Genomic DNA, 18,847 nt, shown 5'->3' with positions numbered 1-18,847 from the left:
AGTATGTGAGTATGTAAGTGTGTATGAATAAAATTTTACTTTCACGGTGTGTTTCTTTGTTTTTTGTTGTTGTTGTAGAACAACAACAGGTACCAGCGGGCCCGTTATTTCCCTGCATGCTGGTACTTGTGGTTCTCCAAGTACCAGCTTGTGGGGGAGGCTTGCTCGGACTTGTAGTTCTACCACAAAAAATAATAATTTTTTTTTTAACACAAAGACTATCAGCTCCCCATCCACCGCCCAGGGATGGGGGGACAGCCTCGGGCTTCACCCCTGGTCCTTGGGTGCCTGGAGGGGGGGACCCCTTGATTTAAGGGGTCCCCACTAGTTGGGGGGGTAATGCCAGGGCCGCATGGACCTATATAAAAGTGTCTACCGGCTGTGGCATTATCTCTCTGGCTAGTGGAGTCCGGTGCTGGTTTAAAAAATATTGGGGACCCCTACATCTTTTGTCCCTCATATTTTTTGAACCAGGATTGGACGCAGAGGCCGGTGCTGGTTGTATAAATATGGGGGGACCCTACGCATTTCCCCCCCTGTATTTTTACAACCAGGATTGGCTCAAAGAGCCCGATGCTAGTTATACATAGGAGGAGGGACCCCACGCAATGTTGTATAAACATTTTTAAGGAAAACAGATCCTTTCCCACAGATCAGCATGCACGGATCTTACTGATCCGTGCATGACTATCCAAACACGCCAGGAAAAAGCAGGTCTATTTTTTTGCTGCTTTTTTTTACGAATTCTATGCTTTACCGGCTGTGTTTGGCTATTGTCGGCAGTGATTGAGAATACAAATTACCGTGTTGTATGAACAAACAGCAGAGTTTGACCGATGGTCTGTTTATTCTTATTTCTGACCTCTGCCGTGAAAAACATTACGAATAGCCCCAACACTGCCGAGATTTGTGCTTAGTAAATTCCCGTGTTGATGCTTTGAAAAAAAAAAAAACTCGGACAAAATCGTGAGTTTAGTAAATAGACCCCTAGAGGTCTATTGTGACCTCTAGCGTCTATAGCCTCTTTCACAATGCTGTGCAGTGCGCCTGATGTCATCGCGCACCGCACAACACTAGTAGCAGATCTTGCCACGGCGGCAGCACCCTCGGGACAGTGGCGCCCCGGGCAAAAAGCCTGCTTGCACGTGGCAAGATCCGCTACTGCTGGTACTGTTGAGGGGGGAAATCAATCTCCTTCCCTTTAGATTGTGCTGTGTTGTGCTTGTCAACAGTTTTCCCTGATTGAGAACCCCTGGTCCGGCGGGTCGCTTTCAAAATCCTGCCTCACTGACATCACCTATACTACTTGTGCTTAAAGTCTGCACATGGGGGAGGGGGACCCTGTCATCCTGTGTGTGTCCCTTATATCTGTGTAAACCCCAGTTGTCTTCAGGGATGATTGAGCAGCTTCCTAATTGTTTGTCTGCTTGTGTGCATGAGGCATTGAATGGGAGCAGCATTTGGAAGGCATGCTGTTCCTTGTAGTGCCAATGGGAGATCCTGGGGGTGGCTCCCGGGTAAGTTAGCTCTCTGTTTGGAAGTGTTTTAGTAAAAGCCTTTATCATGAGGCGTACTGTGACAAATTACATGGCCCTATGTGGGCACTGCTATTATGTAGGTTAGGACTGCTGTATCAGAGAAGCCGTGAAGTGGCCAGCAGCTAAACATGTGTTTGCAAACATTTGTGACGAATTCTCTGAATTTTATTACCAGATAGGTTCAGGGATTGTTACAGGTAATTCTCAGTGTGCGGAAGGGAATTTGGGGGTTGGGGATTTGCACCCCCCTTCCTCTTTGTCTGTTGTTTGTCTGTTACCCCTCCCCCTTCCAGCACCTGATATATAATTACCTCCAGGTATGATTGAGCAGCTTCCTAATTGTTTGTCTGCTTGTGTGCATGAGGCATTGAATGGGAGCAGCATTTGGAAGGCATGCTGTTCCTTGTAGTGCCAATGGGAGATCCTGGGGGTGGCTCCCGGGTAAGTTAGCTCTCTGTTTGGAAGTGTTTTAGTAAAAGCCTTTATCATGAGGCGTACTGTGACAAATTACATGGCCCTATGTGGGCACTGCTATTATGTAGGTTAGGACTGCTGTATCAGAGAAGCCGTGAAGTGGCCAGCAGCTAAACATGTGTTTGCAAACATTTGTGACGAATTCTCTGAATTTTATTACCAGATAGGTTCAGGGATTGTTACAGGTAATTCTCAGTGTGCGGAAGGGAATTTGGGGGTTGGGGATTTGCACCCCCCTTCCTCTTTGTCTGTTGTTTGTCTGTTACCCCTCCCCCTTCCAGCACCTGATATATAATTACCTCCAGGTATGATTGAGCAGCTTCCTAATTGTTTGTCTGCTTGTGTGCATGAGGCATTGAATGGGAGCAGCATTTGGAAGGCATGCTGTTCCTTGTAGTGCCAATGGGAGATCCTGGGGGTGGCTCCCGGGTAAGTTAGCTCTCTGTTTGGAAGTGTTTTAGTAAAAGCCTTTATCATGAGGCGTACTGTGACAAATTACATGGCCCTATGTGGGCACTGCTATTATGTAGGTTAGGACTGCTGTATCAGAGAAGCCGTGAAGTGGCCAGCAGCTAAACATGTGTTTGCAAACATTTGTGACGAATTCTCTGAATTTTATTACCAGATAGGTTCAGGGATTGTTACAGGTAATTCTCAGTGTGCGGAAGGGAATTTGGGGGTTGGGGATTTGCACCCCCCTTCCTCTTTGTCTGTTGTTTGTCTGTTACCCCTCCCCCTTCCAGCACCTGATATATAATTACCTCCAGGTATGATTGAGCAGCTTCCTAATTGTTTGTCTGCTTGTGTGCATGAGGCATTGAATGGGAGCAGCATTTGGAAGGCATGCTGTTCCTTGTAGTGCCAGTGGGAGATCCTGGGGGTGGCTCCCGGGTAAGTTAGCTCTCTGTTTGGAAGTGTTTTAGTAAAAGCCTTTATCATGAGGCGTACTGTGACAAATTACATGGCCCTATGTGGGCACTGCTATTATGTAGGTTAGGACTGCTGTATCAGAGAAGCCGTGAAGTGGCCAGCAGCTAAACATGTGTTTGCAAACATTTGTGACGAATTCTCTGAATTTTATTACCAGATAGGTTCAGGGATTGTTACAGGTAATTCTCAGTGTGCGGAAGGGAATTTGGTGGTTGGGGATTTGCACCCCCCTTCCTCTTTGTCTGTTGTCTTCAGGGATGTAACATGGCCAGTGTTCTCCCCAGTCTATGCCATAGAATTCCCGTCCCCAGCACTGTAATGTGGTCAATAAGTTGCATTGTGCTATTTCTATATGAAATGTCAGTGCATCAGACTGGAGGGTAGAGCATATTTCTCCCACAGTATAAAAATAAAGGGCATGCAGTTGCTGGGGGTAACAGACACCAGCAAACACACTGAACAGTGAAGCGAGTGGACAGTTGCTACATGTTTGTTACTGGTCTTTTTATGTAACCAGCAAGTATGGCAGTGTGGCATACTGGAATGTTAACAGATATTGGAAAGTTCCAAAAGCCATTTGATTCTTATCAGTGAGTGGGGAAGTTTATGGCCCCAAAACTAGTTAAACCAGTTACTTGCAAACTCTGTCACATGTAGGGGGTTACGACAGGAAGTGTAGGGGGGTTTTTAGAGGACAAGGAAAAAACACAGGCTAGAATTCAGTGTGAGCGGAGGACTCAGATGGAGGGCACAGGCTAAGTGTCCAGGAGAAACGCAGTCTGAGGACTGTGGAACAAGCCACAGTCCCTGGCATTATGGAACAGCATGTAGGTGCTGCTAGGAAGAGCAAAAGATATCCAGATTTGCAGTGTGAGAGCAGCAACAGCATGAGCAATCAGTGGAAGAAACAAAGGGGATCCCCACCTTCAGTGGTACCCAAGAAGCAGGACGGGAGGTGTGAGTCTTCGGGAGAGGACTATCTGGGTGAGTGGTAGGAAACCACATTTGGCGGAAGGCCCCCAGTAACGTGTCCATGAGAGATCCCGTTTAGATAGAGCCCCTAGCAAATAGGGGAGAGCACATCGAAATGAATCTCAGTTTGTGGACGCCGCACTACTGATTCCCAGAGACTGCGCTGGTATGTACTGTACTGTAATGCTGTCCCATCATTGTTTATGCTGTTATCGCCAGTGAAGCGAATGGAAGGAAATGCTAAACTGATGTAACCCATATGAATATTGTGCTGGAGAGGAGAACAAGGAGTTAAATGTTATTGTCATGATTACCATGTCAGAACTGTGAATAAACTGCTTGCTTATGAGATGAGATGGCCTGGCGTCCAATGCTTTAAAAATGACTGATGGAGCTGGCCCTGCCCGGCTATCTCAGCAGTATCTGGACTTTCCTGCCATCTGTGTCCATCCAGCAAGTTGGGCTGGCTATCTGTGTCCAACCAGCATGAGCAAAGTAGTTGGGCAAATGTATTTGTGTCCAAAAAGTGAAAATAAGGTTGAGAGTTGCAAAGGATGGCATACCCTGTGAGACCACATCCCATCTAGCAAGGATATGCCCCTTTAGCGGGTGCGAGCGCAAGCATGCACCCACCCTGCAAAATGCACAAGTTGCATGCCGTGATGCACAAGCTGGCCACTCCCCCCCCCCCCCCCCTGTCATTTTCTTCTAGATCTGCCCCTGTGTGGAGGTCCTGCTTTGGGCTGGCTACGGCAATTGGAGCTTTCAGCAGTGGGAGCTGATGTGCCAGGAACAGTCAGTGAGGGCCGCAGGGAAGGAGGGGGAGGGGTGGCTGTCAAATATGGCTGCAGGGAGGGGAGGGGCAGTGATGGGAGGGAGTGAAGATTCTTCACTCCCCGTCACCCGGCTCCATAGCATTGCATGCTAATATTGACAATCTCGTCCATATTGGCTGGCATGCATAAGTGACGGGGCACCAACGATTAACGAGTACGGGGCTGCGCATCGTTAATCATTGGTGCCTACACACTGCACGATATGAACAAGTTTTCACTCATTAATGAACGAGAACGTTCACATCATGCAGTGAAATCTGCCAGTATGTATGGCCCTTAAAAGACTCCTGAGTCAGTTCACGTTGTTCAGCGTTTCGGTATCACCACCTTTATCAAGAACTTGTGAAAATCGAGTTAAAATCGCGAAAACCATATATTTCTAAAACCCAATGTTTTACCGGGGCTAATAGGATATCCCCCTTTGTGCTTGTCCTCTTCTTTGTGCCAATTATATATATATATATATATATATATATAGGACACACCTAACAGCCATATTGTGAGTAATAAAAGCGTCTGTTTGGAAATTTGTGAGTGCCACTCCACTTGAAATTAACGTAATACTAACATGATCAGTTTCAGTTTCCCTACCACATGTTAATGAATTCAGTAGTGTGCGCCAAGTTGCCAACTACTTGTACTGGAGATAAATATGTTTTAAAATTTATAAGTTGATATTTTATTTATGTTAAATTATTATATTTATTGGTAAATGATGTGTTATTAATAAAGGTTTGGTGATTGACAGCGCTCTGTCACTGTCCTATGTGCTTGGTAACTTTTTAGGGGGTAACAGATTTCCCTCTGTTGTTTTCAGTAGCCGCAGTCATCACCTCTGATTAATTACTTGGTTGATTGTTTATTGGCTCATTTAGGAGTTTTAGCGCCAGAGTTTTATATTTTTCAGTTGTTAGTACTAACAGCAAGCATTGGCGTTGTAATTAAAGATAGTGATATCTTTTGCAATATGCAATATATATTTTAGTTTGGTAAATGATGTGGCTGGTATAAAGAGGGAGCAATGTATTACTTCAATATATTAATTCTGTTTTCTTAGTCAAAATAATTGTCTGGCCAAACACTACCTTAAGTGCATAATAATCAGTTATCAATTTTAAAATAACATAATATCAATCAAAACTAAAATGACATATACTGTGATTTAAAGGAAATAAACAACTACAATACAATGTACAGCACATACATCCAAAAGAAATGTTAAAATGTGTACAGTGGGCCAATATGGAATTTAATATTCATCTCTGATACAGTGGGGCATTTGTATTATCCTGGAGAAGGCATAAGAAAGTGATAAACCAGTGATATGTGCAAGGTGATAAAGGCACCAGCCAATCAGCTCCAATATGTAAATTAACAGTCAGGATGTGATTGGCTGCTGCCTTTATCACCTTGCACATATCACTGGTTTATCACTTCCTTATGCCTTCTCCAGGATAATACATCTGCCCCAGTATGTCAGTTAGGTTGCCTTTTAATTAAAATGAGAATATATAGAAATGCAATGCAAAAAATATAATATACATAACAATGAAAAGTGACAGTGAAAGCAAAAAGCAATGTACAGTATTCTACACAAACAGCACAACAAAATAAATCTTAGAATGTGACATATAACAACATATATATAGTACAATAATACACAGGATGTATTGCTGACCTTTCTGAGCAAGCAGCAAATCCGTTCCACGTTCTTAACCCTCTCTCTCTGTAGAAAAGGTGAAAGGAAGAATAGTGGAATAGAGAGGGAAAATTGAAGAGTATAAGAGTTATGATGGAGCATACAAGCAAGAGAGGGTAAGAAAGGAAAAGTAAATGAGGAATAAAGACAAAGATCAATAGAATAGAGGAATGAGAAGTGAGTGGTAAAGAGAGGGAGGTGTATTGTCATGGGTAGGGAACAGCATTGGACGAAACATGCAGAGAGATATCAAGAGGTTAGTGATGATCTGTGACATGCTACTAGGGCCCCTGCTCTATCCCACAGTCACTGACATGTTCTGCAGTGCAAAAGCAGCAAAATGAGAAATCCCAGGTAATAAGTAACACTTACCGCTCTGGATGGATTCCCCTGTTCTATAGGATTCTTAAAGTCTGTTCGAAGTTCATCAAAGGCAATAATCTGCAGAGAGACAGACATATTGTATTAGCAACAGAAGAAATAGAAGGTATAGCCAGACCCCAATACTAAATGGGAAAATAGAATACAGAGAGAAAGAGAGACTGAAATAAAATAAAATACATTTATTACTAATAACATAAAATTCAGGCAAAAATAGTAAATAATCCTGGTACCACTGCAAAGACAAAATCCCAGAATCACATATATAAATAATGTAGACACTAAGGGATAGATTTTGTGAAGTGCGGGTTTATAGAAGTGTAGATGTTGCCCATAGCAATCAGATTTTAGCTATTATCTTCTAGAAGGTGCTAAATGATAAGAAGAATCTAATATCCGCTTCTGAAAACCTACCCTTTGGGAAACATACCCCTAAATGTGGATTCACTTTGTCAAAGTCGAAAAATATCGTTATTCCCAATGCCTTGTACTAACCCCAATGCACGTGCCCGCTGCTCGTGCACCGACTCCCCCGTGCGTACGCATCCCCTCAGGTTGCGTAAGGGACGCTCCAACGTCGCCTGCGCATGGGGATATGTAGTTACGGTGGAGTTTGTGGGCTTGTAGCGGGTGACTCGATCGCAGCATATTTAACCTTTATAGTGTGTTTTGTAGATAATGTTCCCCTTAATAATGTCTGCAAGTATGTTTAGTGTAAATGGTTCAGGGACTTGGGAATTCCTCTTTGCATGATACGAAGGGTCTGACAAAGGTTGAACAGTGGTGTCTAGTACCTAACTGAAGAGTATTTTATTAGAAACAATCCGGTGTTGGTTAGGAAGAGATTAATCGCTCCTGCGTATAGTTATGTCTATGAGTAGTTTATGGACATTTACTGTATTTGCAGTTCATTATCCATGCGGCGGGAATCCTGAGGATACCTCCCATCTGAGCAGTTTGAAATAGTCACAGCCCACCTGTTCGAATCCACCTATGACCTTTTGTTATAATGCAGAGGGACATTGCTGTGTCCAATGAACAATAAGATTATAGGACCATTGTATTGTACAGTATACTGTGTATATAAAGACCCCCATAGCCAGACCAGCTCACTTCTCTCCACAAAGGTTTTCCCCGTGATGACTGAGAGCTGGTTTCCAGATAGCGCCTGCGAGTCATTCCCACGTGTGTAAGTTTCTCTGTGGCCATTTCGTTACTCTGTGTGTATGCGATTGTTCTCTTTTTTTGTTATCCTATAAGTATTTTCCATTTATTCTCTTTGTGTTTATTCTATTTGTGATCGTTCGCTAGTGTTTATATTTCTGTTTAGTTATTGTGTTTAGGTGTTAATGTCAGGTCTGTAGTGTATAAGCTGTAAACTGTTTTTCTTACTAATATCGTCTATAAAGGTGTTGGAACCTTAGCAAGTAGTGTGTGTTTTACTAGGTATTATAAAGGGTTTCTGAGCGTCTCAATCGCTCAAACAGCTTTCATATCATCCAGGTTAATCAGCGTTACATTGTGTTAATATTACAGTACTAAGGTTTACAGCATAAGCATACCCTTTCAGTGTGTTGTTAACAAGGTTTTCTGTGTGTAATTCAATGAGCGTCAGCGCCGCTCGTATCCCACTCTCGCGGTACAGCGTCCGCAACGCCAATAGCGTAGCATTACGGTACTCGGGCCGCCCATAGCGTGCTCGATACTAAGCGTAAGCCGTGAGCGTACGTGCCGCTCGTGCGTCTCGCCCACGGATAAGCGTCTGCTACGCTAAGTGCGTACCCTTACGGTACTCCGTGCGCCGATTGCGTACTAGTCCATAATAAGTATATAGCTTATGTTCAAAGGTAAATATTTGACTCTATCAATTGAGGGCTCATTCGTCCACCTCATATCCGCAGTCAAGCGAAACCGATAAGCAGATAAGTGTCTGCTTTGCTTGGTTTGTAGGGATGCTGGTGGAATCCGGTTCCAGAAGGTAAGAACGTTAAGCTATTGTCTTTTTAAATCTGGTTTTAATTTCTGTTTTGGTGCCAACTGCACACGCAACACATGTAACACACGCACACACCTGTACTCTGCATATCTGACCATATTGTTGCAAAACAAGGTTCAAATGAGTCATATTGTGTTTGATTCAGATTGGATTGCTTATCTGTTTAAGTAGGTTTAAAAGTATTTTTTAAAAGTTTGCATAGCTTGATAGTTTTATTTTTAATCCAGGCCTAAAATAACTTCAGGGGCTTGCATGGTGAATTTTTTTTTTTGTGACAAAAGAAGCCGCATGGTCTGTCCTCCATTTTGTGTAACCCTCATGGATGTTGAAGGGGGAGGAGCAGTGGCCATTTTGGGGAAAGTCATTTTTTTTCAGAATAGCTGATTTTCAGTTGACTCAGGAATAATCAGCCGTCCCTTGTCAAAAAGAAATCACCATTTACGAGTTTCCAGTGCATTTATTTAACCCATGTCACAATCAATTATAAAGAGTTCAGATGGGGCTTAATGAAAATTAATAGTAAAATTAATATTTGATTTAAGAACGACACACAGAGATAAAACAAAGTTGTTGTTTTTTCTTTCTTTTTCTTTTTCTCTCTTCCTTACCTCCGTGATTCAGTTAAACTCTGCTTGTGAGATGGGCCATTGAAATGCAAATTAACCTGTGTGGCTGCTTTTTCACCTTCACAGACAGTCAAAAGCACAGCATTCATATGCAAATTAGAAACACTTAAATGGGTACATAGAGATAATATTATAATTATGTGTGTGTTTACAGCAATGTATGCTCTGCAAGATGGCTATCATACTATTGGAAGCATTGATTATTAGATTAATTTAGAATTTTCATTTGTGTATTCTCACATATCTACCTTCCTGTTTGCCATTTGCATTCATAACGTGCTGAGGAAATTTGGTGCTATTTTAGTTAAAAGTAAGATTAATACTTAAAGGGAGTAATTGTAAAGCACGCACACAGCCTGGCCTAGTTAAAGGTTGATACAGTGGAATCTGTGTGGTGTTTGGTAAGCGATTATAGTTAAATATCGCTTAAATTTATAGAAGCGTGTTATTTGTGTTACTGTAGACGTATCCAGCCTGTGTACACGTGTCTCTCACAGAGTGCGAGTCAAGCGTACGTGACGCAAAGGCCTACGCAAGTAGCATGTTTACGCAACGTGCATACAGATACGCCCACTAAACACAAATCACACGATAGCATTGTTTTAGTAAGGCAACACGGAAGCCACGAAGATAATAGCACACATTTGTTCAGTTTCCAAAATTTAGTTTAAATACCTTACTTTACTGTAATACCTCTGGGGAGAGCTATCAGATTACGGGAAATAATTATTATTTTTCTGATCAGAAAACTATAGAATGATAGTGTGGGCAAAAAGGAAAAAGGTATGAGTGTATTGAACTCCTCTTGATGGTCATGGTGAAGTCTTGGTGAAGTCTTGGTGAAACTTGGTGAAACTTGGTGAATCACGGTCTTGGTGAATCTTGGTGAAGCACGGTCTAGGTGAAGACATGCGACGAAGTGTGGTATTACGCTCCGGCTGTTTTGGAGCACAGTAAGGAGACTCCAATGATCCTACCATTTATAGATAACAAGTATCTATAAGTGGTACGATTGGACCGCACGGTTGTATGTGTGACCAATAACGCAACGTGATATGAGGTCGTAAATTGCCCTCATACGTGTTGTAGGGAGCACATGCAAGCGTGATTTGTGTAAAATATAAAGGTAGGCTGGTAGGGCCTGCAACGACTACACGTGTCTGCTAAAAGAGGCGGATCCGTTGTACTCGGAGCAGAAGAAGCTGGTGGAAGAGCTTGGATAACTTCCACCGAAGACTACTGTGTTTGGTGCATTTTAGGAAGTTTTTCTGTGTTAAAAAGGTCCACAATGGAAGCCAAATGCACAACACAGGGACGTTTAGCAGTCAGGGTTCAGACTGAAGAGGCTTGCAGACCCCGAGGGTCTGCTCGGTTAGTAATGTGGGGGAAGTATGGTCCCCACACTGAGACCTTTTGTGATGAATGGACACGAATGACTGTGGGGGATAAAGCACCATTTCCTGGGATAGGTAGTTTTGACTCAGAGGTATTGCATAATTTAAGGAGAAGGATCTGTCTCATAAAATCCGGGAAGCAACGGATTAGACATTATGATTGTTTACAGATATGGCAACAGGAAGGTGAGATACAAAGGGAATTAGCTTACACAGCTGGTTCTCACCTTAGCAGGAAACACATGGCAACTGGAGAACAAATGGCTGCAGAGAATGGCATACTGGGATATGATGATAATTGTGCACTTAGTAACTGTATTAATAATGATAAGAGTAAATGTAATAAATGTAATAATTGTAATAAATGTAATAATGATAGAAGGAAAACTGATAAATATACAAATTCTAACCCATGCAAGTCGCACCCCATGTTAAACTTCCCTCAGGATTACAAGCAAGAAAGTGAGCCCAGCACGATGTCGACACCTCTTCCAGCAGCCATCATACGAGACACCCAGGTGGGCACGGCCCAATCGGTAAAGGCAGTAGTCAAGCCCCCTAACGGAGGGTCAGGTGAGGTCGTGTCCACAGGTAAGTATGGTATTGTATATCATGCACAGACAATTGCACCTCACATTGTAGAGTCAACACAAGATGGTGTAATTGAACTAAATCCTGTCAGGGTGATCACAGTCCCCAATGGGAGGACTGACGCTCAGGGAGTCACTCCCGTCAGAGACATTGCTATGCATTGTCCCTGGTCCCAGATGGAATTGAGGACAATTATGTCTGAATTTCCTGATCCCAGGAGAGATCTAGCCGCATGTCAGAGGTTTATTAAAGAATTAGGTAACGCCGCAGAACCCACAAACAAAGATTGGCGAACAGTGCTACGGGTATGTTTACCTTCCAACATTGATCCTGCAAAATTCATCACTGATTGTAGATTAGACGCAGACGTACCTCTCACTGAGGAATACACCCAGGAGAATGTACGACAAATCAATCTGTAAATTGGGAGTATATTTCCCAACTGTTGTCGAGTGGAACAAAATTTTCTCCATTAGACAAAAAGAAGGTGAAATGGCAGCGTAATATTTCCATCGAGCACTGCAGGAAATATCTAGATACACTGGGATCACGGACATTGAGGATAATGTACATCATAGGGAGGTAGCTGTGTCCATATTAATGGACGGCTTAAAAGACACACTAAGAATCAGGGTACAAACCTCTCTACCTCACTGGAGAGGTATCTCGGTGGCTGCATTAAGAGAGTCCGCTATCGAGCATGACCGTAATATCCAAAGAACCAGGGAAGCACAGGGAGAGCGGTTGATGGTGATGAGCATCCAAGCACTAGAAGAGACATCAAATCGACCAAAACCCCAGGCCACTGGCACATGGAGGAAGCCAAGGGGTTGTTATCTTTGTAAAAGAGAAGGGCATTATGCCAGCAACTGTAACAGCCCACATAAAGTCAGACCCCCTAGACAAGAACACGAGCAAAGTTATGACACACGAAATTGTAATCAGGGATCATATATGAAAAATTTTGAGCCGCACCTGTAATTTGCAGCCAGTGAAGTTGATTATTAGCCTTGATAGTAAGCCTGAGGTTACAGTCAATGTAATTGGGAGGTCAGTTCCTCGTAGACACAGGGACAGCGGGGTAAACTTTGTAATTTATCTTTAAATATTTTCTTCTCATCTCTAACGTTCACCAACAGAACTCAAACGTCACATGACTACTTGATCTTTTTCAGAGGTCTACCCAACCCCAGTATATCTTACCAGCATCGTTGTGTTTGGCCAGACACAAAGGGTGGAGAGTGGAGATACTGGTGGGGGAGACTGTGCAGAGATACCGGTGGACATGTTGGTGCGACAGCCTGTTGATGAATCTGCCAATGTTTTCCTTTTCTATTTGTTCTCTCTCTCTCTTTGTTCTTTCATGTTTTACGGATAGTATGTCATACATCAGTTAGACAAATGGTAATGCAAGATTTTATGCTCCTTACAGAAAGATCGCTGATTTGGAAAGAATATTATATCACCGGAGTGTTCGTTTTGGGAAGACTGAGAGACAGCACCTTTGAGATGACAACTGAGCAAGAAGAACAACAAGACTAGAGGACAAATTATCGTAACAAGTTTTTTTCCCTGCAATTATTTTCTGTACCCCCATTACAACTTTCCCTTTCTCCTCCTGTAAGATGGACTCGCCCCAAGAGACTGCAGTCCGTGATTTTCCTGTTGTTGACCAGGGCAGTCTGTTTCGGTAAGAGTACCAGTGAGGTCGAGAAAGGATCTGGAATGGGTTCTGATGATCAGGATGGATTCGTAGAATTCCAAGAGCAACACAATCACTGAGCAAAGGCGAGTATCAGAAAATGATCTGGTAGCCATGACATTAATAGACATTGTGAAGGATTGTTAGCTGAAGAGAATTGTATCTGTAGGAATTGTGACAACATAGTTGAGGACGGCTGCATCAAGGAATGCCAGTCCCGTTTTAATATCAATATGGACCGGCATCCATTGAGTGACTACCACTCATTGGTGGGTAAAGTGTTAAACCAGACAGACTGTTGGGTGTGCTCACAAGTACCTCAAGGTCATAGAAAGTCAGGACTAGTGCCATACCCTTTAACTGTAGATTAGGTACTTGAGTTAAAGGGTGGGAGACCGGTGGACAAGAGATTTAATATTTCTAGTCCTCCTAGTTTAAAGTTCCACCAATACCATGTAGATAGGTCCCTAATATGTTTTAACATTTCCAATCCCCGAAAGCCGGGAAATTGGGAAGTGTCATGGAACAACCAAACCATGACATTCTCACACAGAGCCGACAGAATGCCCCTAGACTCAGAACTTATACGCCACATAGCCGAAAGTGGAAAATATTTCCAGTATAGGTACACTCTAGGAAATAGGATCATCCGAGTTGGAGAAGTATCACCAGGATACTGTGCACATGTCATACAGCCTGATACGTGTACTAGACAAATGAGAGAGTTAGGGATAGGACTGTTTTCATGGAAGGTTTGTAATATGGTTATGTCATTTTCTATCCCATATGTCCTCCCCGATGATGCATATTTCATATGTGGGAGAAAGGCGTATAAGTGGCTTGCCCCAAACTCAGAGGAATTGTGTTACGTTGGAAAAGTACTGCCTGAAGTAATGACCATTACCCATAACAAAATGAAAGACATTCACCGCAGTGCCCAAGCTCCTTACACTCACACTCATTACGAACACATCGTTAAAAGGCACCTTGTAGATAGGACAGAGCATGCGGCCTCTGATTTGATTCACGAATCCACCGGGATTCAATTCCTACTCGCGTTAGATATCACCCGTACCGCCAGAGGAGTTATAAATTATAGGTATATATCTGCGCTAGCGAACCTGTTAGATAATATCACCGAGATGTATGATGACACCTTCAGGTATACCGGGAGAGAATTGCAAGCTTACAAAACGGAACTGGTACAGCACAGGATGGTTCTAAATTACCTCACAGCAGTGACAGGAGGGTATTGTGTCACCCTAGCAACTCAGTATGGAGTGAAGTGTTGTACGTATATCACAAACAGCACTGAGGACCCAACAGAGGTCATAGATCAAAAGATGGACGATATCTTGCAATTAAAGTGGGAGTTTCGAAGGAGGCACAATCTTACACTCGCTGCTGTGGGCAATGAATTGACCGGCTGGGTATCATGGTTGAACCCACGAAATTGGTTTTCAGGTTTAGGAGAATGGGCACAAAGCGTTATCATGGATGTAGGAAAATTCCTCTTGTGTATCCTGGGAGTTATCATATTGATTGGTCTGGTATTCAGATGTGTTCGGATTTTAATGAATTGCAAGCGTAGAACCAAATTGATGAGTTTGAGGAGCGAGGGCATTGTAACAACAACTAGTTTAATTTATGACCCGTCAATCGAGACAATGTTGTGATAAAATGTAATTCCACGGTCCGTTTCTTTCACCCGTTTCTCCTTTGATTTTCTCCGAGGTACCAAGAGATCCACCTGGAAGAAGAATTTGATGACCATTTATCCAAGACCACTGATGAACTGTGTCACAGACACCTAATGAGCTTTTTAGAGACTGTAATTCTTTTTATGGACACTTGAAGAAGCTTTTGTTTGCCAATAAACCTTAAAGCTACAGTAAAGATACGACTATCCGGACAAGACGTCAGACAAGACATCAACAAGACCACAATCGGCGACTGCATACTAAATCTCACATAGTTATATGACTGCATTTATAACGCTTGTTTCTTATCTTCATCTCTACAACCTCCATGTAGTATCCCACATAGTCGACAGGTGATTTTCACATATTAGCATCCACATACTCTCCCCCTTCATGTATCATCAACTAATGTGCACCCCATTTGTTGTAACCAAAAGCCGAAAAGAGCTCGGTAGAGTTTGACAGCCCATCCACAGACCCTTAATACGGGATAAGAAGGATTCAAATGTATACTTCGCAATACCTCGAAGCTTGATTTAGAACACGTACGGCACGATGACACATGACCCCTCAGACATGGATTTCATACACACATGCTTTCACTATCTCACTAGGTCAAATCTTTCCCACCTTCTCCTCTTCTCCCTCTACCCAATCATAAAAAGGTATTCCATGATGACATATATTTTTCTGTTTGAATTGTTTAAGAAGCGGCAGTTATTGGTGACTGCCAAAAGGTGGACTGTCAAAGTCGAAAAATATCGTTATTCCCAATGCCTTGTACTAACCCCAATGCACGTGCCCGCTGCTCGTGCACCGACTCCCCCGTGCGTACGCATTCCCTCAGGTTGCGTAAGGGACGCTCCAACGTCGCCTGCGCATGGGGATGTGTAGTTACGGTGGAGTTTGTGGGCTTGTAGCGGGCGACTCGATCGCAGCATATTTAACCTTTATAGTGTGTTTTGTAGATAGTGTTCCCCTTAATAATGTCTGCAAGTATGTTTAGTGTAAATGGTTCAGGGACTTGGGAATTCCTCTTTGCATGATACGAAGGGTCTGACAAAGGTTGAACAGTGGTGTCTAGTACCTAACTGAAGAGTATTTTATTAGAAACAATCCGGTGTTGGTTAGGAAGAGATTAATCGCTCCTGCGTATAGTTATGTCTATGAGTAGTTTATGGACATTTACTGTATTTGCAGTTCATTATCCATGCGGCGGGAATCCTGAGGATACCTCCCATCTGAGCAGTTTGAAATAGTCACAGCCCACCTGTTCGAATCCACCTATGACCTTTTGTTATAATGCAGAGGGACATTCCTGTGTCCAATGAACAATGAGATTATAGGACCATTGTATTGTACAGTATACTGTGTATATAAAGACCCCCATAGCCTGACCAGCTCACTTCTCTCCACAAAGGTTTATCCCGTGATGACTGAGAGCTGGTTTCCAGATAGCGCCTGCGAGTCATTCCCACGTGTGTAAGTTTCTCTGTGGCCATTTCGTTACTCTGTGTGTATGCGATTGTTCTCTTTTTTTGTTATCCTATAAGTATTTGCCATTTATTCTCTTTGTGTTTATTCTATTTGTGATCGTTCGCTAGTGTTTATATTTCTGTTTAGTTATTGTGTTTAGGTGTTAATGTCAGGTCTGTAGTGTATAAGCTGTAAACTGTTTTTCTTTTCCCTTTTACTTACTAATATCGTCTATAAAGGTGTTGGAACCTTAGCAAGTAGTGTGTGTTTTACTAGGTATTATAAAGGGTTTCTGAGCGTCTCAATCGCTCAAACAGCTTTCATATCATCCAGGTTAATCAGCGTTACATTGTGTTAATATTACAGTACTAAGGTTTACAGCATAAGCATACCCTTTCAGTGTGTTGGTAACAAGGTTTTCTGTGTGTAATTCAATGAGCGTCAGCGCCGCTCGTATTCCACTCTCGCGGTACAGCGTCCGCTACGCCAATAGCGTAGCATTACGGTACTCGGGCCACCCATAGCGTGCTCGATACTAAGCGTAAGCCGTGAGCGTACGTGCCGCTCGTGCGTCTCGCCCACGGATAAGCATCTGCTACGCTAAGTGCGTACCCTTACGGTACTCCGTGCGCCGATTGCGTACTAGTCCATAATAAGTATATAGCTTATGTTCAAAGGTAAATATTTGACTCTATCAACTTATGTAATAAAAAATTGTTATTAAAGCTTCAAAATCTGTTGAAGAATATAAATTCAGATGATGGCGCATATATCCAGAGAGAGAACACAGTTCTTGGCAATGTTGCAGTAGGGAGGAATTCAACTGGTAGCAAGGTTTAGCGAGGTAAAGAAAAAAAATTGCTTATCTTGCACCCAATTTTGGATTAATGCAGGTATCTGTACTCCTGATACCTGCGGTAGCCAAAAAAATTGAAAATGGTAGCAGGGTCTTCAGCGCTGAAAAAAATATATACTCACCTGTCTGGTGCTCTCCGGTGGTCTCTGTGGCTCCCCGTCGTCCCCCCTCCATCTTCCAACTGGGGAGGGGCTGCTGGGAGTCCCTTGGGCTACTTGGATGCTCTGGGTGTACCCAGTGGCTGACTCTGGAATGGGGGTTCACACTTACACCAGGGGTCACACACACACACACACACACACACACACACACACACACACACACACACACACACACACACACACACACTCATACAAACTCACCACTGCTGCAGAAGACTTCTTGAGGTGAGTGAATACAGTCCAATTAAGTTACAGTAATTGGAAGTTTCCTATTCATTAATTAATCCTTTTTTTGGGGGGGGGGGGGGGGGGCAGGGTGCCAGTGCAAGTCCTGGTGATTTTTTCTAAAAGTACCGATTGCCCTGGAGGTGCAAGAATAAAGAAAACTGTGATTTCTACAGAAACACTGCGTCCCATTTTCAGTATATAGCAAAACCCCCGGGTGTGAATAGCAAAACCCCACGGCTGCGGGAAACACCCCATGCTGCAAGGTTTTTTTAAATTTCCCACCTGCAATTTAATCTTCCCAATATACTCTATTTATCTTTAGTGTGATATACTAATCACCAGCTGCTCCTTATACGTAATTTCTCTTTACATGAAATGATAACATTTAGCCCCTTTGATGGATAGGTGCTACATTTTTAATACATTTTTAGTAATTAAACTCGTACCTTGTTGCATTGCAAGTTTTGACAGAAGCATGCACATATCATTGAGATCCATGTTGGTACTAACTGGCAAACTAAAATAGTGCTGTATATCTCAGCTAGCATAGTGAGCTGTGAGTGCACTCATTTCACCTGCATTCCAAAGTCCAGCTGTGATAAAGACACCCATTTACTGACCAGGGGATCCGGATTCCTGCAAATGTCCCGTGTCAGTCTGTGGTTCTGATAATCATATCTCTTTGTCCCTCCATCCTCAGTTGAATCCTCCTACAGATTTGCTGCAGTCACCCTAAACAGCCCTTGAAGTCGTGTCATGCCGTGGCGGGACTCGGAAGAGCTTAGCATCTTTTTTTGCATGTTTTTCCAAGAAAATGCATCTTAGACGTACAGTAATGTAATAGGAAGCACAAGCATCTTCTACTGATTAAAATGATATGCAGCATGCATATCCCGTCATTCGGGAAATTAACTGCGTCCCCAATGTAGGGCGAGTTTTTTAGTAATTAAACTCGTACCTTGTAATGTGAGTTGCATTACAAGGTGCAAGTTTTGACAGAAGCATGCACAAATCATTGAGATCCATGCATGCTTCTGTCAGGAAAAGTTCACAAATAGTTCACAGTTTTAATGTATAAAAAAAAGAATTTTACAGGTGGAGCTACAGGTCCCAGCTAGCCTCTTCCGCATTAAAGAGAACACTCACATATATACACATACTCCCACATACTTACCTACAATCCACTGTAACACTTCGGTGCCCTTGTCCTGTAGAAATACATACATAACCTGTAAAACAAAAACATACTCACCTATTTCCTCTGTAGATCGGTCCATGTAGGCACCC

At 42.9% G+C, this 18,847-nt stretch overlaps 1 protein-coding gene across 6 annotated transcripts in view; it reads right to left on the bottom strand.

Moving 5' to 3' along the window:
* Positions 1–18,847, bottom strand: part of CNIH2 (cornichon family AMPA receptor auxiliary protein 2) — a 436,455-nt gene that overhangs the window by 76,039 nt on the left and 341,569 nt on the right. For 4 of the 6 annotated variants that reach the window (XM_063945174.1, XM_063945172.1, XM_063945173.1 and 1 more), the window contains exons 2-3: positions 6,822–6,890; positions 6,429–6,476 (exon numbers count right to left, since the gene is read on the bottom strand). In XM_063945174.1, the coding sequence (XP_063801244.1) occupies positions 6,429–6,476; positions 6,822–6,890 (117 nt within the window). The remainder of the gene's footprint in view (positions 1–6,428; positions 6,477–6,821; positions 6,891–18,847) is intronic. The other 2 variants (XM_063945176.1, XM_063945175.1) reach the window with 1 other exon arrangement.

Source organism: Pseudophryne corroboree, chromosome 11 (assembly GCF_028390025.1).
Source record: "Pseudophryne corroboree isolate aPseCor3 chromosome 11, aPseCor3.hap2, whole genome shotgun sequence".
NCBI classification, from domain to species: Eukaryota; Metazoa; Chordata; class Amphibia; order Anura; family Myobatrachidae; genus Pseudophryne; species Pseudophryne corroboree.
The sequence above is the reverse complement of the archived record's forward strand: the minus strand, read 5'-3'. Positions and strand labels throughout refer to the sequence as shown.